General features: G+C 42.7%; 1 protein-coding gene across 1 annotated transcript in view; it reads left to right on the top strand.

Moving 5' to 3' along the window:
* Positions 1-20,611, top strand: part of LOC117760327 (collagen alpha-1(XXIV) chain-like) — a 79,693-nt gene that overhangs the window by 12,628 nt on the left and 46,454 nt on the right. Inside the window, exons 3-14 of the mRNA XM_034583271.1 lie at positions 2,555-3,915; positions 7,297-7,350; positions 10,024-10,077; positions 12,529-12,582; positions 12,872-12,925; positions 15,424-15,468; positions 16,335-16,388; positions 17,446-17,490; positions 18,461-18,514; positions 19,136-19,180; positions 20,036-20,089; positions 20,462-20,506. Of these exons, the coding sequence (XP_034439162.1) occupies positions 2,555-3,915; positions 7,297-7,350; positions 10,024-10,077; positions 12,529-12,582; positions 12,872-12,925; positions 15,424-15,468; positions 16,335-16,388; positions 17,446-17,490; positions 18,461-18,514; positions 19,136-19,180; positions 20,036-20,089; positions 20,462-20,506 (1,919 nt within the window). The remainder of the gene's footprint in view (positions 1-2,554; positions 3,916-7,296; positions 7,351-10,023; positions 10,078-12,528; positions 12,583-12,871; positions 12,926-15,423; positions 15,469-16,334; positions 16,389-17,445; positions 17,491-18,460; positions 18,515-19,135; positions 19,181-20,035; positions 20,090-20,461; positions 20,507-20,611) is intronic.

Here is a 20,611-nt window from a genome sequence, read left to right as displayed (position 1 = left end):
CACCTCCAGAGCTGCAGCCACCCTCTGCATGGGATGTGATAATCAGGAACATCAGTTGTGTGATGTGTGTATCCGTGAAGGATGTGGGCGCAGGTGCAAGTCAAAACATAAAATTTAAATGAAGGGAACATAACCAGACCAGGATGTGTGTGTGTGGGGGGGGCTGGGTAGAGGAGCCCAGAGAGAACCTGAGACACAGAGTAGTACCAGTCAATCCCAAAGGGGCGTCACACGTCGGTACACTTTAGTTTCTTTGTAGCCATCTGATGGATGATAATTCCACGTATCCCTCCGGATGCAACCTCCTTGAAAGAACTTGCCTGTGTTCAGCAGGAAAAAATGCTGTCAAAACGATCTTTAGAAAACTTCATTAAGTTTTGAACCAATGTTTCGCACCTTTGAGGATTCGCTGAGCGGCTGCATTGTTGTTTGATTGGCACATTAATAGTCTACTGCCAGAAATACCACATCACGCAGGCACACTAGTGTCAGGTTGACCTCATGATGAATTCTTACATACCTGTTCACATCTCCACATGTATGTGCATTGTCTGTAGCTCCCTGGACAGAGGAGGTAAATGTGTACCTGTAGCCGATGAGCCCATTCCAGGCAGGATCAATCCATCATAACGAGAGGAGGAGGGATGCACACTGAGTGCTGGAGCAGCTTGTCTTCACATATGAGACAGGTTAATTGGAATCTGGGCTGACATTACCCGGGGCAAAGAATGTCAAAGACATATCAGTGCGTGCTTGAATCAGGCTGCAGAGAGATGAGTCTTCCTTCTTGGGTTGAACGTCTAAAATCCCTGTGAAACCACATCTAAGAATATTGTGTTCCTGTTATTCATATTTCCGACATCTGTCTGTCTGTGGCTCTATTTCTCCTTTTCATCCCGTCCTTCCTGCAAAGACTAAAATAAAAATACATCTATTACAGAAGCAGCTGATTCATCACATCACACATTAGGTAACAGGAAGGTTATTAGTATGCACAGAACCTGCAACCTTTCCAGAAAGTAAGATATAACTTTTATGTGACTAATAGGATTCTTTAAATACTTGCTTCTGCAGTATTTATACACACCTTCCTTCAACAAAGTCCCCACACTGTAGTTTATTGAGACTTCTCTGCTGTTGACATTCATCTATTTACTGGCAGTTTGATTCGATCCCAGATCAAGGTGAAAGGTCAAAAGGTTGTACACGTGCAACTCAACAGAAGTATGTCCCAGCTGTGATGTCTGGTATTTTTTCATGTCTGCATTCCTAAAGGTTGTTAAAAAAGAAAAAAGAATCTAGAAAAACTAGGTAAATCTGGGTAATAAAATAAAATAGAGGCTAAACTTAATAACAGTAAAATCAACCTCCTTGAATACAGAGAGCAGTTGCTTCAAAGAAACACGATGTTTCTGGATTAGTCACACACACACACACACACACACACTCACTCACTCACAATGTGTCCCTCTCCTTCTCTCACACACTCTCGAACACACGGCATAAATTCTCTAAAGAATTCCCCGTGGGCATCGGGTAAAGAATGACAGGACCGTTTGGAGAGAAGCTGCTCTCATGAATCTCTGGTGGCAGATTGATGCAAAAAGGCTGCGTGGACAGGTTTCCTGAATCCAAGTTCAGCCCCGTCCTTCTCCAGTCCCGTCTACCCATCTGGGCCCCAGGTGCCCTACTGGTACTGACTCCAAGTAGAAAACTGGGAGGGGTCACCAGCGTCATCAGGAGACTGGTCTACTGTAACAGCTGAAATCTATTTGAATTCAAATTAGCAGCCGAGGATAGGGTTTCTTAAACCACCAGTCAACACTGAGAACAGCATCAACAGATTCTTGATTCAGTTTTCTAACATAGTGCTTCTGCAGATTGTCCTGTTTTGTTTCCAGGATTTGTTAAACTTGGCAAAATTACCCTTTACAGAAACAAACAGTAAAATCCACTTGTAAGTTCTGATTCAGGATCAGTTTAAAATTGTTTCATCCCTTACACAGAGTGAAAATGTCTGAAGCTTACTCAAAAACCACTCATCCAAAAAACCTCAGTCGACACTGCACTTCCTTGTGTCCTCAGCGATACACCTGCCAAGTTTGAAGTTGATTGGATGAGTGGTTCACAAGAAAATTTAAAATACAACAGGCAGGTTCCTCCAGTTATAACAAAAGTTGAATGGAAGTGGAAGTGACAGGAAATAGGAAGTGAGAGAAGATATGAGCCAAAGTTCCCCAGTAGGACTTGAACTGGGTACTTCACCGCTACATGGTATGTGACTGGTGTAGCTGACTTAATCCTCTTCTTTCTTCTTCAAATAAAGTCTGTGGAATTGTTGTCCTCTCCAAACTACCCACCTCAAGTTAACATGAAATGCATTAAGACTGCCTTATATCTTATTCCAGTAAAGATTAATATATTTACAAGTTTTTGTCTCTTTATCTAGCAAGGAATCGTAATATTAGACCAGGAGAGTTTTTGTTTATCGTCTGCCTGCTTTGTGATCCAGTTTCTCCATGTCAACCTTACCAGTGTCTCCTCTGTTCCTCAGGAGTGGATATCCTCTATCGATTGGGGCTCACGGATCCAACCACAGACGATCCCTACGAGAGGGAAAGCTCACCTTCGACTTCTTACACCACTGTTCCCTCACACTTAACTCTTCCTGTTTCTGGATATGGAGTATTGCTCGACTCAAGCTCCTTCTATGAGGCTCCGGCAGAAAGTCTGTTCCCACCAGAGATTGGTGAGGAGTTTTCTGTTGTGGTTAGTCTAAGCTCCTGGCGAGCGAACAATGCTTTTATTTTTACTGTTAAAGATGGCAGGGACAGGCTGCGTTTTGGCATCCAGCTGCTGCCGCGCAGGGTGGTGGTCTACACTGCAGAGAAGGCCTCCATCTACTTCAACTACAACTGGCAGGATGGGCGCCAGCATCCTTTCGCTGTTGGCGTTCGTCCTCGCTCGGTGTCCTTCTACGCAGATTGTGGAGCGGTGCATCAGCAGGAGCAAACCCTGGGGAGATCTCAGTCGCTCGGGGACTCTGGGGGTCTCTTCACTCTGGGGAGGATGAACTCTAAATCAGCGACGTTCAACGGTCGAGTCTGCCAACTAGATATCTATCCCTCAGCCCAGGCTGCTGCGCACTACTGCAGCTACCTTAAAAAACAGTGCCGACTGGCCGACACTTACCGATTGCCTTTGCCAAATCCTGGTTTGGCTATTGAGGCAAATGAACCCCCTTCTCTTGCTTTGACAAACTCCCTTGTTGGAGTAGCAGCTACTGATCAGACCCCCACCAAAATCACAGCAGCTGTCAAACTGTCCCCTGGTACTCTGGTCACACAGAACTCGGCTCTGAGCCCATCAGCACAACCTAGTCTGGGGGACCAGAGCCACATTTCTGCATTGGATCCCCTTGCTCACTCCACCGCATCCTTGCTTCAGCCGGAAAGTCCTACCTTAGCAACCCTGAGGGCGCAAGCAGCTCTGGATCTTGTCTACAGCACAACGGAAAACGTTTTGATAAAAGGGAGTACGCCCCAAGGGGATAACGATTCCTCTGAGAACAGCACAGAGGAAGAGAGCCTGCCGACTCCGGATGCCAACCCAGGTCTGACCCCTCATGTCAGGCTAAGTCGAGTGAAGGAAGGACTCAGGAACAACTCCATCATCAGCTCCCGGGACTCTGGCTTTGGCTCCGAACAAACCCATCTGCCCCAAGGGACTCGTGTGAGAGTCAACGGTACCACTTTGTACAGGGAGAATCAGGTGGACACCTCAGAACAGCATGATCCGGATGGCAGCTACGATGATGTCGACATGGAAGGGTACGATTATGGATATGAGGAACCGGATTTCTTCTACGACTACGAAGACGGTTTCCCCGGCCCCAAAGGAGAGCCAGGTCCTCCGGTAAGTGACTGAATTCATGAATGCTCTGATGTTTATGGAAAATTTTTCACATAAAATGTTGGTCGCGTGGCAATCAGAGCTATTTTATGGCCACACCAGTTTAATGATATGTAAATGTGGCTTTCCTACATGGGTACAGTATATGGAAAAAATAGTTTGGCAGGGCAGTGCCGTGATTTATCGGTGTTATCATGTCCAAGCACTGTTCTTTTTTCATGTATCAACAAGTCGCAATAATAACATGTCATCCCCTTCGCTGAAATACTGCCAGACAGGTTTTGCTCTCATGTTAGCGAGGAAAACTCACCTGAAGGTTGAAGGTATATCCTGGAGAAAGAAGAAGTATTATATAATTCTGGCTGTCAGGGAAACTTTCCCCTGAACACACGTCTACCGCTCAGATGTTCAGTTATTGCTTATGTTTCCACGAGTGAGATGCGTCAGGGCTCTTTATCTAATCTGTTTAAATTGTGGAGTCGTGATGTAATATGTTTTTACTAACCTACCTGTTTCCATAGTGCAGCTACCTGAGATATAAAACGCCTGCAGGCCTGTAGGTGGGACTGAGAGGTTGCAATTTACCGTCTCATCTCAGGGCCTGAATACAACTTACTGCAGTGTTATGAGCATGATCACTTTTCCAGTGGCTCTCAACTTGGTAAAAAATATGAATAAAACAGTATGTTTGCATTTTTTGAATTCTGGGTTGGCTGAAGGTCAGAGCCTCTTTCTGGGGTTTCCACTAGTGCATGAAATGGCCAGCTGGGTGAAAACAGTAGCCAGCTCTGTGTGTGTTGGGGGCGTCCATTGTCCAGGAGTTTTTTTTTCCAAGAGTCAGATCATCCACAGAGGTTTCCTCTGCTCCAAAACAAATGGACCTGGTGAATAAATTAGGGAGCAGCACTGAATAACGCACTTAAGTTAAAAATCAGTTCCTCTGACACTGTTTGGCAGACACAGGCGCTCAGAGGCGACTGAGGGCTGTTAGCCAAGCTGTTGCTAAAGTTAACTCAGCTTACTTCTAGGTGCTAGTTGCTTTTAGGATGTGAGTCCCTCAGTGGTCATTGTTCGGGGGGGTTTTACCGAGAGCCACATTATCCTCAGAGATCTTCTCCTCTCTAAAAACAAACCAGGTGATTAAAAGTATGTAGAAATACTGAGTGTTTCTCAGAGTTTTTTGGATAAAGGGCGTCAGGAGAGTTTGTGGGCTGTTTGCCTGATTTGGTCCGGTCCAGTAAGGATTCCTTCAGTGTTCTGGGGGGGCGGTTACTCAGAGACAAATTATCCACAGAGGTCTGATACTCTCCAAAATAAACTGACATTATGATCAAAACTGGTGACAACACTGAATAAGATTTTTTCCCATTGAAAATAAGTATTTCTTAAGGGTTAAGTTAAGATCCAGACGTCTGATTACTGAAATCCTTCTTCAAGTTAAAGGTTATAATTATGAGGCTAAATTGTTTAATGGTGATGTGACTTTTTAGCTTTTAATGCACCATGTTGAATCCATTTGGATCATTTTATACGAGGTGACATAAATCCAAGTATTTGTCATAGGTCTACTCACTGGGACTTGATGAATCTTAGAGTAGAAATAGAAAAGAGCGCAGTTTATTGTCATATTGATAATAAAACTTTATTTAATGTCATTATAGCTAATGAGTCTCAGAAGATATCTGACTGATTGCTCTTTAACACAGCTGCAGTGACCGTAGTTGTTAAAAAACGTATTATATTGATGTGTTGCTCGTGTTTCTTAAGCAATCTTGGAAACAAGACCTATTTGGATCTGGTTTTATTATTAGTGATTATAAAAATGCTTCACAGGATTCGGGTTAGTGGTTTCGGGTAATTCACACTTTTATATCGTCGATAATGTTCCCTCGGTTACAAAGTTTGTTATTAGGCCCATTTATTGACGACATGTGGGGGTAACAACAATGAGGGTGTTAAGATTCAGCTCAAGTTCGGAGGATGAGTCATTCCTCCCTTCGATTGACTTCTTGAATTTACTCCACGGGGGAAGAGATTTGATCCTTGTCTCAGTAGCACAGTTGAAGTTTGTGAATTATCACTTTGCTCCTCAAGTGCCTCGGTGTCTATGGCCCCTGTTGTTGTGGCGAAGGCGGTGTTGTGCTCACAGTTTCCATGTGTCTGTGTGTGGGAGTCCAGAGGAACAAACAGCTGTGTCTTTATTCATGTGTCCCGCTGTGCCCGTCCACGGCTCTGACAGGGGACAAAGATGCTCCGTAGCACCTCGTTATAGGCTCAGGCTATAGCAACAGTTCAGAATAGTGAACATTTAAATGTCTTATGATGTCTGTACCTTTTTTATAGAGAGATAATATTTATCTCTGTTGGATGACGTGACAGTGGGGAATAGCAGGAAAAGCTGCGAGAAAGAATCAACAGCTTCCTTTGACCAGAGGGGGGGTTTTCTCTCTGACTCCTCAGCTGAACTTTAGAAACAACAGAGTTCTGTCATATATTCAGATTCATGTTCAAATGCCTGTATGATAAAGTCTTCTATTTACTATTTAAAATCAATCAGCAGTATTTGTTATTGGTGAAACAGAAAGTACACAAACTTCATCCCAGAAAGCCGTGTTTACTTGTGAAGATGGATATTTGAAATTTGAAAACAAGAACGCAGTACCACAAGTACACCTTCAGCCTGGCTTGGTTCCTAAGTGAGATAATGTGGATCTGTCTTATTTTGGTTACACGGAAAATAGATCATTCTTTTTAATCATTTTTGGGTTGTTAATCAATCTCTTAAAAGCCACATGTAAGACTTTTATCATTGTTATGCGTTCTGTATTGTATGACAGTATTCAGGGTGAGAGAAGTGGATATTTTTTGTAATTGTCCCTTCTATACAATCACAGTTTTACAAAACCACAAATGCACAGTCAGCTATTTTGCATGAATTTTCTTTTACATATGATATTTTGCATCCTCCAGAACAAGACATGCAGTTGCTTCATATGTTTCATGCTATGCTTTTTCAAGAACTAGGTCAATCCCAAAAACTTGGTGATGTTTGCATCATCTTCTGCCCAGAGCTTTACTAAAAGAACATTCAGGTTTTTAAACTGTGGAGTTTTAATTACTCTCAAAATCAGGATTAGTTTCCACTCATGAATTCTGTCCGTCTCCATGTGAGTTTATCTGATCAAACATCAAAGAAATCACTTGGTTTACTTTCTCTGAACTTCAAAGCTCTGACATCAATGGATCACTTATCAATACAGAGTTCTGGGAAGTGGCAGCGTGTTATTGTTCACTATTGACAAACTGTGTCTGTCCTTTCTTTCCCTCTTCTCTCACAATAACAATCCATTTGTTCTGCCTCTGTCCACTCTGTCTCTGGCTCAGGGTCCTCCTGGTCCTCCTGGTTTACCTGGTCCTCAGGGACAAAGAGGTTCTCGGGTGAGTAACCATGTGCTAGGAAAAGTAAAGTGTAAAGTATTGTATAATTTCAGTGTATGTTATCTTGGGATACAATTAAAATGTGTTTTTTTCTCTCTGCAGTAGAAAACAGTTGAGTTCTATGTATACGTACCGAGAATTTTAATTGGTAGACTGATCCCAGATAATACAGAGAGATATATAAAAACAATAGATGTGTGCAAATTGTACAATGTATTTAGAAGCATGTGACCTATTAGAAATTACCGGTATTACAAAATAATTACAATACAAAATTTAGCCTAAGCTCTTGTTGTTACTGCACTGATACTCTTCATATGAGGCGTTTGAGGACATATGTAAACTGTAGCTTTAGAAAATACGAGTTTGAGTTTTGCACAGTTACACACAATGTCACCCAACAACACAAGTAAATCTTCAACTTGTGGGAAAGTGCAGATGTGTTGATTGTGTTTTAAATTGAAAGGATCGACTTGAGAAATCTCATTTGAGTGACGGGTCTCTGACTGATTCAGCCCGACTGACGTTGAGTCCTTTTTTGTCACCAGCTCTTCAACCATGGTTCTAGCTCTCGTTGAATTGTTTTCCAAATGCGTCACTCATGAAAGAGACGTTATGATGGTGACAAGTGATTCCAGCCAATCATCACAGGCAGGAATTATACTGGTTTGTGGATGTTGTCTGGATTTGTGTTGTTGTTTAATGTCACAATCTTGAAAATGACATTGTGGACGTCTTCATTATGAAAACATACGATTCCCTAATGGAAAGTCACGAAAGGAAAAGAGAAGACAGTTGTTCAGATGTAACTTTCTGAAATAGAAGCCTCTCTGCGTGGGCCATCAGAGCACATGAAGAATTTTGTCAGTATTGATTGGCTGATAGTTTGTGGTGAGCGTAATCAAAGTCAGGAAAAAAGCTGAGCTCTGTAAAAGTGCATGACACTGAGACAGTTCTCTTTGAGGATGCAGGGCACCTTGTTTGGTTGTCAACACCTCCAGAGCATCAAGGCTGTTTCCAAACAGCTCCAGGTGCAACCAGCTGCAACCAGCTGCAACCGGCTCCAGCGTTGGCAGCACGGGCCGAGTTTCCGCTCTGATCTCCTCACTGCGCTGAATGCAGCTGCCAAGCTGTCATGATGCAATGCTGCGATCATACCACAGGCCCCGGAGGCACGTTTAAAACGGAACAAGGCACATTTTACTAAATGAATGTGGTATGTGTTCGAGGGGACATGTATAGATAGTTCACTCTTAGTCTTTGCAGAAGCTTTGGTCCATTTAAAAGCTTTATTTATCTGTAGACAAATCATTACTCATTAATGTTGGAAATGGTTTTGAGTCATTGCTGTTTTTTTGTCTATACTGTTTGTTTTTTGTGTGGCTGACATGTTGTTTTAATCTATAATGAGACAATGAATGATGAATCACTGCAAAATGTGTAAAATTCATAGACAAGACTTTACAAGTCTGAAAAAATGCTATAATGGCAGCAATTATCTTATGTTTTCTGATGACGAGGTAAAAAGTAGGAATAAGGCCCTAACATCAGAGAACTCTACCAGGAATATATCGTTCTTATTTGGTGGCAGCAGCATCTTGATAGAAATGCGTTGTGTTCTCTTGCTGCACAACTGGAGCCAAGTTCAACTTTATTTTGATGGACGACCATTTCATTATTACCATGGATCCCGCGGTGTTGTGTTAGCATTCTTGTATTGTTGCATCCTTGGGTGTTGCAAGCCGCATAGGCAAAGCAAGCAATTGCCTGGGGCCCCCGAGCTGAGAGGGGGCCCCTAAGAATGGCTAATTATGTTTATCAACAACAATGACTATTTTGTGAGAGTCCCAAAAATGTGTGTTTCGATATGTCTGGGATGGATGGTGGGGTTTTGCACTTGTATATTTATGTGGCTGCACAGTATATGTTTGTGTACACTTTGTTTGAAGAGTTCCTAGTTCCCTTTAGCCTGGAGCCCCCAATGTCCCGTGAAACGCTCCTGGTGGACAGACTGTGTTTTAACCCTGAAAGTGTCCTGATCTGTTGCTGTGTTTTAATAGAGAACTCAATGGGCAGACTGGAAGACAGAGAGGTGGCAGACAGTAAAGTCTCCTAGTAAAGATTTAGAAAGCCCATGACTGATACAGAACAAACTCTTAAGCCCATAGGTTAACTCATAAAGTGGAGCCAGAGGGAGGAGTCATTATGTGGTGGAAGCTGTATGTGATACTGTGGTTTCGTCTCTGCTGTCTCAGCACAGAGCAGCAGACTTATTACCCTGATTATCAACGTTATCAGACTTTAAGGCTGTGCCCTTCGCTGTGGGCAGTTGTTATGGAAACAGACTAACCTCACTCTGAAGGTGGTGATTGGTGCTTGATACTTGGAGAAAGCTGCCGTGGCAGTTTTGACTTTTCACTTGTGAATGTGTAGGAATGTGGCGTGTTTATGGTATAAATGTAAACACACATATACATGTGCACATGTGTTTATAGGAAGACGTGTAAATGCGCTTTTCTAGTCAGATTTATTCACATAGCACGTAGAAAATAAGGAGTTTGTTTATTGTTATCTCCCTTTGGTTCACATGGCTGCCAGAAACTCATCCTGAATACTGATCTTCTGTCGTCAACAATACACATTAATGAAATGTTGTGTTCTCCCTCTCTTCAGGGTCCTGCCGGTCCACATGGAAATGCAGGAGAGCCTGGACCCCCTGGGCCCAAGGTGAGTGGCCCTCTCTCAGCGTAGGAAGACATGAACAGCTGTTAGACACGGTCAGACAGTTGAGTTCCATCTGAACCAGAGCCACCACCAATCAATCATGTCAATGCCATATTCTGCTCCCACGCTCTTTCATTACAACCATTTGACCTTGTAGCTTGTGTTCATGGAAGTGAATTCCCATATTAAATGTCAAATACATTTTTTTTTAGCAGAGACTGACGTGTTGTTCCTCAAAGAACTAATCTCAACAAGTGGGATTAGCTCTGACAAGACATATGTAGGATGGTAATGACCCACTGTCTTGTCACAGTGGTCACGAGAGACCGGAGGACACATGAGGGGTTGTTTGCATATCACAAATCTCTTAGCCTGGTACATAGTTACCACAGGGGATCATTAACTTCCTATAAAGAGGAAAAAAGAGAGTATTTTTAAAAGTTTGATAAGAGCCTTCATTGGACCAGATGTGAGGGATACATGGGTACCACTAGGCGAGGATGTGGGCAGCTGCATGCAGATGTCTGTGGTGACTGTGGTGCCTGCTGGTTCCCACAGACTGGCTGCATTTAAAGTGCAGTCAGTGAAGGAACAGGAACAAATCTTCTACTTTCTCATGTCTTTTGATGTGAATGTTGTAAGTTTGTAAGTGGTTCACTTCTTGCTCGTACATAGCTAAAGATGAGTCAAAGTTATGAAGGTGCTTGTCATGAATTATGTTCTCTTCAACTCCCCCCCCCCCCCACACACACACACACACACACACACACACACACACACACACACACACACACACACACACACACACACACACACAGCAAAGAATGTTCTGTTTTCCTGCTTCATGAGGGGAACTGCACAGGGAGATAGATGAGTTTGTTCCCTGTCACCTCTGACCATGCCGTGCTGTGCACATTTGGCCACGGGGCTGTGACGGGGTTGTTATGAAATACAGAGTTGTGTGTTCCTTCAGCCCGTACGCCCACATTTGTGTGTACACATGCATAAAAAAAAGTGTATGCAATGCCGTAGTGAATCGAGTGAGTCATTCAAACGCCCCAAACCCCTTTGTGGAGGTGGAAAAGAGATCGAGAGACTCTTTGTCTCAATTTGGAAAAATATCTTGAGTTGAAATGTGTTTGGTTACCAGGACAAACACAGAGGAACATGCTCTGGTCCCACACGCTGAGCTGAGCTGACATGTGTTCTACGCACAGGCAGAAATGTTGTGACAATGTACTCGCAGGACTTAAAGGAGCTTTTCAATGTGCTTCATGCAATGTTGACGTTCTCTTTCAAACAGAAAGAAACCCTGGTTTTAAGCAGTCATAGAACATTTACTTACCCCCCCCTGAATCCTGTATGGCTCACTGGCTGTCAGTCAAAACTATGGAAACATGATACTGAAGATCCAAGGAGATAATAACTATTTGGGGCAGGTAGAGCTATAGTATGTCGGAAGCTGCAGTATTCATGGAGAAAGGAACTGAAATTAGTATAAACTACACTAATATATTATATAAACTAAAGAAAAGACACATAAAAAGTTTAATCTTTTTCTGGGATTTCTTTCCTTTTAAATGTCGCTTTAATCTGTTTTTAAAGTCCTTGCATATGTCAGGTAATTGTGTTCATGCATCAGCTATGGAACCAGAGACTGTAGATAAAGATGGACGACATGGCTTCACCGCAAAAGTGAAGCCAAAGTGTCTCTACCGCCACCCGGTGGCTGGTTGCTGTGCAGGTCATACACCTCACCTCCTCCATGTTAGTAGATTTGATATGGTTTCTGTCATTTTAGTTAGCTCTTATCACACTGGTGTATGTTCACGTGTTCATGTTTCCAGTAAGTTTGATTTTAATTAGTTATTTGATGTGGGGTGAGACATCATGATTGACAGCTGAGACTGTCTCATGATTGGTCAAGCAAGCGCATGTTTCACTGGGACCTTGCTACCGTGGCTCCGTCCTCTGATCGCTACTGTGCATAGTCCGGTTCCAAGTGTGACGTTTGTATCCAGGACATTTTGGCTTCTTGCCTACGAAGTGGAGATGCGTCGTCCATCTTTATATACAGTCTTTGTTTGGAAATGAGATATTTACTTTCATCACCAGCTTCTGGATCAGTCTGAAAATGAGACTTCCCAAAAACCAATAATCTTGCCTAACTGACACTTTCTATTTCCTTATAATAATAGACAAAAAAAAAACATTTGCACATCAGCGACAGCATCCAAGTTCTTCTAATGAAAAGCAGCAGAATCCTAAATTATCTGGTGGGAAAATATCCTCACTGGCATCTCTACTATGCACAAGTGTTAGAGGAACTTCTCTCTCTCAGCGGGGAGCAAACAGCTGTTCATGGCTTGTCCTATCACTTGGAATTGGAAAATGTTATTTACAACCACAGGACATGAGAAAAACAAACTGACCAATAAATAATGTCTATTCCAGGGTTCGAAGGGAGACCCCGGACTGTCCCCAGGTCAGGCGCTACCAGGAGACAAGGTAAGAAAACAGCCACTGGTCCACGTGTCTGACTCCCTGTGTTTTCTCTTCTTTTATGATTGTATCTCTCGTCTGTTTCCCGTTTATCAAAAAGCTTTTACTTGTTTAAGTGGTTCTTCAAACTATCTTCCAATCTTAACAACAGCAGTGACAGAAGCCTGCATCTCCTCAGATATCAAGTACTTCTCTAACATTTAACTTTCAATCCCACTCACCCTGAACTCTTTCAGTGATCCTCAATATTTCCAAATGTTTTATTTGTTTGTGTCTCTCTCTCTCTTTCATTCAGGGTGACAGAGGTCCTCCAGGTTTGCCCGGGTCAGATGGATTTCAAGGTCTACCGGTGAGTCTCATTGTGTTAAACAGTTGTTTTGTGTTCGAACTAGCAGCTTCTGCAGTGAATAGACAAGGACTCCCTGATCTTTATAATTACAAATAAATGCGTGAGCTGAATCCTGAGGGGAAACCTTAGTCTAAATTGACCCTTGAAACCAAGATTCAAAAAAACTTCAAAAAAACTTTAGAATTTGTGAGAACTGAAGAAAAATGTCCTCATTATTATGATTTAAAACTTATGTCCACACAACCAAAGAAAGATTTGTATGCACACAAACACACATGCACACTTTGCTGTCCCCGAAGTATCAGCGAGACGTCAGCTCAGGCCTCAGCCGCCTCTTCATGTGGTCAGGATTAGGTTACCTGGTCAGAGACTGCCGACAGCCCACCCTGCGCTCTACCTGTCTACATTGTTTCTGTCTCACTAGCAACACAGCATTACCTATATATGTACCAATTTTTCTCATTGGCTCCATGGTTCTTCCTCACACCGGCTTCTTCACAACCTTTTAAATACCTCTGTCTTGGCATAAATCAAATTGTGCTGCTGCCCCTGTCAGCTGGAGCGTCAGAGCTGGCTGCTGGGATGTTTTGCCGTCTCGCTTAAACCTGATAGGCTTTGAGGTCAAGGTCAAAAGACACATCCGAAAGAGGAAAGGCAGTAAGGCACCCTGCCCAGGGTCAGGGAGCGAACGAGGTCAGCGGTCGTCATGCGTCCAGGAGAATTTCACGGGCGCCTCTCTCAGTAAAATGACAGTTGCTGGCGTTCATCTTGTGTCCGCCAGTTTCACCACATTCTCACATCCTGCATCTGTTAACTCAGATTCTTCCCGACACTCTGCTGCTTGCTCGTGAGGCCACGTGTCTGTTGCTGGACCTGAACTTGCAGCCTTTTGATGCAGAACAGACATCGATTGTTGCAGGTCTCCTAGTCGCCCCATGGCTATGTCTACGTGTTGAAGGTCTGAGTCTGGTCTCCACATATGGTTGGGAGACCATTTTAAGTGGTCTCAGACTTTTGGATTCCACTCTATCTCGACACCGGCTTGGCTCTCAGGAGGCCATCCCAGTGTTTGCAGTAGCTGAACCTAATATACTAAGCACGTGAACTATGGCCCGTCAGGTATTTTCAGAGGAAATGACTGACTCGGGGCCCGTGCTCTTTACCCCCAAGTGGCCCTTTTTTATTGACTGTGAAGGTTCGGGTGTCACAACCTCGGAAGCACAGGACACAGTCGGTGGTACTGTTCAAGGTCTTCGGCCGCCCCCAAAGGGATCCTGACCCGGCCCTGACCCTGTGTTTTATAGCCATACACATTTGTTGTTGATAATTGTGTAAAAAGGGAAGAATTAAGGGCTGAAGAGTAGAAAAAGCTCCGATTTACCAAACAATAAATCTTGTTTTGTTTAGTTTACAGAGAAGTGCTTGTTAAAGTAAATATGGGACTTGGGTCTCGTACAAAACTGACTTACAATGAGCCACTTTATCGAAGAAGACTTTAATAGTTTCTACATAAACCTCCCCCGCACTGAGCTCTGCGCAATACGTTTTTTATCAGGACCCAATTACTGGTACGAACTGCACAGCACAAATTGGATAATGTGAGAAATCTGGAACAACACAGACACACTTCATTATGGTTTATTACTTACTTTGCACAATCCCATCCAATGCACACACTATACCACTAAGAAGTACAAACCATGTCAGGTTTTTAAATATTGACCATCAAACCCATTTTCAGATTTATCCTGCTACCAAACCCAACATCCTTTGAACTCTTGAGTGGAACCAAACTGTTGCCTGTGGGTAAAAGATTAAATAAGATTCCTTAACATCCTTCAACCATCTTATCAACTGATTCTCCACCAGCCCCAAATGTTTGATAGTTTAATTGTTCATTTTAAACCACGGAAGTAGTGCAGCTCTAGGGAAGGCAGTGTCATATGACATTTGGTCCACCGCTGTGGTCCAGACTATTACATGGATGTAACTGTACAGATGTTCATTTTACCCAGAGGATGAATCCTATTCGACTTTGGTGATCTCCACCAGCAGATGTTGCGTGACAGACTTTTTGGATGGATTGGCATAAAGTTTGATACAGATACACAGAGGATAATGCAGAGGACCTTAGTGATAATCTGTGGGGTTTTTTATCTTGCACCAACACTATGATCTTCATGTGCTCCTTAGGATAAGTTATAATAGCTTTTTTCCTGACCTAATGTCCTTCTCATCGAGTTGTGCTTTGTGTTTTGTGATACATTAGCATGTTATCTCACAAAACTAAATGTTGAGTTTGGAATATGCGTCTGCAAAACATAAAAAATGTTTGAATTGTCATTGTGAGCATGTGTTGACCTTTGCATTTAGCTCAAAGAACCTCTGGCACAGCCTCATAGAGCTGCTGTCATGGCTTCAGGCTTGTTGTGTTATTTATGTCATGGTTTTGGTTAAATATACTTGTACCCCTAACCCTGTTTCATTTCATTTTCAAGGGTCCTAAAGGTTATCCAGGCCCCCTTGGATTGCAAGGAGAACAAGTAAGTAGTTATATCGGCGTGTAAACAAGTTGTGTATCGCCAGCAATTCACATCAGCATCGATGGGACATTGTGCGTCAAAAAGACTGAACCTTTCCAGTTGAGGATGCAGTAATTATACTCACAGACTTTATTAACAACAGGTGTCATACACAAACAGGATTTGTCCATTAGAACCAAAGGGACGAGAGAACATGGTTAATTCTCAGCCTTTAATTGTGCGTAAGACTAATTTTTTGCTGTGATGGGAAATCTCTTCATCCCATCAGTTAATGAACCACGTTACACAAACTCTCTATACACATCAGAAGACTATACACACACACACACAGGTTTGCAGAGGAAGGAAAACATTATTTCTTTTAAAGCTGGAGATTGTTAACATGCCAGTTACACTCCTATAGTTCTATAGATCAGAGGAAAACTAAGAGTTTGTCCTCAGTGACTTATCTGTTACCACGTCATTGAGCCCTTTTACAAATCAGTGATAATTAATGGAAATGAGTTTAGAGTGCAATTAGGAAAAGTATCTAATTATTCTTGCAACCAATGATCGATTTAAATTATGGTTAAGAGCCTCAGCTGAATGTTTAAAGTGTAAAGTATCATTTTTACAGTTTGCTGAATGAACAGTAGAGTGAGCCGCTGAGGAAAGGGGGTGGGGGGGGGGGGGGGGGGGGGTTAGAGAAGGTTGCAGAAAGGTAAAGTTAACAGACAGGGTTGTCTTCGTCCAGGCTGTCCACAATGAACAGTGCTTGTTTTATTCCTCAGTTGGCAACGCTGGAAGAGGGTCTGTGTTTCTCCTCTTTCACTTTATCCATCCATCTAATCTCCCCATTCACAGTTCACTCCCTCTCTCTGTTGCAGGGCATACCAGGACCTCCTGGGGAAGCGGGAGCTGCAGGTTACCCTGGCAGGCAGGTGCAGTGAAAAATACAAAAATATGCTTCCAGTCCCTCCATCGATCCCCTGAGATTCTCCATTGCTCTGCTGAGAGCTCCGCAGAGAATGCAATAATGATAGCTGCATGATTCACACTGCGTTTTGAATTAAAGTGCCAATATTATGCCTTCAGGGTTTTGACCTTTACTTCAATGAGTGTTTGTGCATGTTGTGTTAAAGGTCTGCCAAAGTCCAAAGAGTTGTCTTTTCCTGCAGAAAATGCTTCTCCTGAAAAGCCTCTTTTACAGTCTTGGCATTCCTTTACATTTCTTAAAGCATCTATGTCACCAAGTAGCATGTCCGCCTTCATACAGTTTTACTGAGAGGTTACACAATTATTTAGATCTGCATGAAATATGAACTCGGCATTGTGAACTTCCTGATTTAATCTTATTCGGTGCTATCGGCCGGTTCTTCCTGATTTAACATCTGTATTGACTTTAAACTTCCAACTCAAATTGTCTAGAATCAATGCCTTTGTTATCATGGCTTTTTTTAATTTTGTTTTGTTTTTGCTGAAAGAAGGTGCATGAAATTTCCGACATGCATTCTAAGCGCAAAACAATGAGTCAGCTGAAAATCAGATCAGACAAGACTTTTTTTCGGGAAACTAAATGAGCTGCAATGGAGCATTTTAGAAGCTGGAGTGCTCCATTGTACAAATAATCCAAATTTTGTACATTACAGGATGCAAACCTGTTCTAGAAGACCCCCCAAGTTAAAATAACAAACCTGTAAACAAACCTGCAAATACGGGAACTTTAAATGTTAAACTAATTTCTGTTTCCACTGAATTGGAAATGCAGCTTGTTATGAAATACATGAATCAATGAAATTTGTTTCCTGATGTTTTTATGTGTGAAATCTAAAGTATAAAACCTGTTTTCTTTTAGCTGTCAGTCAGGCTTGCTGTATCTATTATCAGGCCGCTGTCGGACCGTCGTGTCTGTTGTGTTTAGGTTCGCCTCACATGTGCTTGAGCTTGTGTGCGCTGTGACAATAAGAGCTCCTCACCAGAGTCTTTGCTTTGTTGCAGGGCTCGGCCGGGCCACAAGGTAACCCAGGTCCTAAAGGTGTCCGCGTAAGTACAAGTAGCTCTCTGCTCTCATTCCTCCCTCTTTCACTCGGCTGCATGGGATTGGACACTTCATTTCCTGAAAGGATTAGGACAGTGTCAGGCCTCTCACCTTCAGAGACGCTGCTCGGGATCTGAGTAGAATTCCTGTCATGCAATCTGACAGGGACATGCTGCCTGATGGGGAGAATGTTTTCGGGGGGTCTAGTCCTGGTTCTGGGTTGCCTCTGTGAAGGCCGACTGTTTCTCCTTACTATGGCTCAGTCCCTCATCAAGTAGGAATGCCCCCCCCCCCCCCCACACACACACACACACACACACAACAGGAGAATGGAGGGAAGAGAAGTGGATGGAAGACAAACAGATGGGAACGTATGAAAGTATGAAAGCACAGGGAATGAGGTCAAATGAGCTAGTGAGACAAGGGACTTAAGTGGAGCGGTGCAGCGCATAGAAAGAAGAGAGCTGGGATTACTGTGTCAGACTGAAGGAGGCATTGTGAACGAGAGCCACAGAGACTCGAGAGCGAGGCTGAGACAGGGGGGCTGCACAGATGACTCATACATGCCGTCTTATAGCAACTGATAAAAACCAATCATGTCCAAAATGACAGCTGCAGGAAATTGTGTGTTGTCTTTACAAAAAAAAAAAAAGTCCTAACCTTTCTCTGTTGTATCTGATATTCCCGTGACTGTTTCATATGTATATTTATCCTGTGGTGCATGCACAGCACATTACAATATGTAGGAAGTCTCGTCCTTAAGCAGTCAGCAAGTACCAGAACAATGGGAACAACTCCAATGTAAAACAACTACTAAGATAGATTTAGCTTCAATTACACATTTTAAGTGTGTGTGTGTGTGTGAACAGAAATAGCTCAGCAGTCCAGCCTGTGGGGGTTTGTGGTAACGTTTTAGTGTTTTGTGGTAATGTTCAGGCATTATGTGTTGTCATATAATGTGTTGTTAATTTGCAGGGTTTCATTGGGCTTCCTGGTGTTGCTGGGCCATTTGGACTGGAGGGGGAGAAAGTGAGTAATGATTATTAAGCACTCACCTATTCTTCATGCTGGGTTTTATTCCTATTTTCAACTATCTTTAATAAATCCCCCCCCCCACACACACACTCTCCTTTGTCTTATATTTATCACATCACTGGTTTGTTGCCAAATTCCATCAGATTTGTTGGCTTCAACATTCAACATTTCACTGTCAGCTCGATTTATGACTACCACTTACAGATGTATGTGAGAGACTCATTTATTTATTACTTATTTACTAGAGAGTTGTTTGTTTTATATTTCATTTTTTGAGGCAAAAGTAATATTGTTATGTAAAACTTGCATTTACAGCCTAAAAAGTATTAGGTAACAGAAGAAAATTTGGCAAAATGAAGCATTTTCACTCATTAATATGTGAGTTCTTCCTCGATTCTTCTGATTCCGGACTGAAGACCTCTAAGCTCTGAAGCTGCGTATCAGCTTGGCTCAATATGATGACACATTTATTGAATACTGGCCTAACCAACACTCTTCTATAACCTCTCAAGGTGTCTAAGTTTTAGTGTAGTGGCTAAAACACACATCACCCCTCTGGGACACGACACGATACTGCAACCAAAGTTATTCATCCTGCTTTTTCTCTTCTTCTAGGGAATTCCTGGTCCTGTTGGAAAACCTGGCCCCAAAGGAAGACACGTAATAATGAATCAATTGTGATTAATGGAAATAGTTCATAAATGCTTCTAAGACAAACATTTTTTTATAGATCTTTGCCATCTGTCAATAATATGGGGATCATCTGCAGCCATCATTATCTGCGTTATTTCATCGTAAAAACCAGGATTGTAAAAGCCTATGAAAAGCTTTCCATCGAGTCCTTTTGAAAAGCTCTACGTGATTCAAATCGAGATTAATTTGTATTCTGCATCTGTTTTAAATGTGCTGATGCAGCATAACACCGAGAGCCAATGGTTAAATGGTCCGGAGAGAGAAAAGTGGAAGAGGAATAACTCTCTCCGAGGGATTAACACTATTTAAGATGCGGCAAATCACTCTGGAAACGTTTGATGGCATGTACCGAGACTAAGATAAAGAAAATCAGGCAGTTTAAGATAGAGACGGATGGAATGTCTCGGTTGGGCTCTCACACTGTGAAAAGTTAATGTTCTAAAAACAAAATCTTAGCTGTGTTAAAGTTGCCAAATGGGCAGACGGCCCAGTGCCTGTTTTATCTGAAGGGGTTGTTTTTTCTGGCGCACGAAACTGGATCAAAGTCTGCTGCCCAGGGGCGGTTGTATTCCACGAGCTCGCCGCACACCGGCTAATTTAGCTTTATTAAATTAGCGTTGTTTTCACTCTATGTCAGTGCGAATTTCGATCAACAGCTCGGACAAACTGCATCTTGCATACTGATGCATAACTACTGGATAATATGTAGAGCAGGAAATGCGGATAAAGTTACAAGGAAATCAGAAAAGGAGATCGTACAAAACAAACTGATCCATTGTCGCTTTGACTCTTAAATTTAATGTAGGTGTTCTTCCATTGCAGGGTGTGGTGGGCGGTGTAGGGGAGAGGGGGCCTCCTGGTCCTGATGGAAATGAGGTGAGATGTTTTCAGGTTTATTTCCTTTGTCTTATCATATTTTATTCTTCTGCCTCCTTGGATCTCCCTGCATGTCCCATGTCCTCTCTCATCAAACAACTGTATTGATCAACTCAAAATATCCAGTTGTGCAGTTTTCACAAGGAAATGCATGAATTGGTCTGAAGGTTTTTCTTTAGTGGACAATTACTCTTATTACTGGGCTGCCTTGCTTCATTGAGTTGCATGAATATGATGAGATGCAGGAAGCTGCAGCTGAAGGAAACATAGTCCCACGTACAGTTGTTCCAAAGTAGCCTCAGGAAAGAGAACCGCCTGATACTGTAAGTGTCCTGTCCTGTGTACTTAGGATGTTGCTGTGATGTTTCACAGGGGCCTGTTGGTGGGATTGGCATCAGCGGCTTTCCAGGTCTAAGGGTGAGTATCAGTTATTATTTTTATTATTGTGTATTTTCCCTCGCTTCCCTGTCCATCTTTCGTTCTGCTAGTCTGTCCGTACTTATTCAATTGCGGTTCGGATGA

This window comes from Hippoglossus hippoglossus, chromosome 4, assembly GCF_009819705.1.
Source record: "Hippoglossus hippoglossus isolate fHipHip1 chromosome 4, fHipHip1.pri, whole genome shotgun sequence".
Classification (NCBI taxonomy): Eukaryota; Metazoa; Chordata; class Actinopteri; order Pleuronectiformes; family Pleuronectidae; genus Hippoglossus; species Hippoglossus hippoglossus.
The sequence above is the reverse complement of the archived record's forward strand: the minus strand, read 5'-3'. Positions and strand labels throughout refer to the sequence as shown.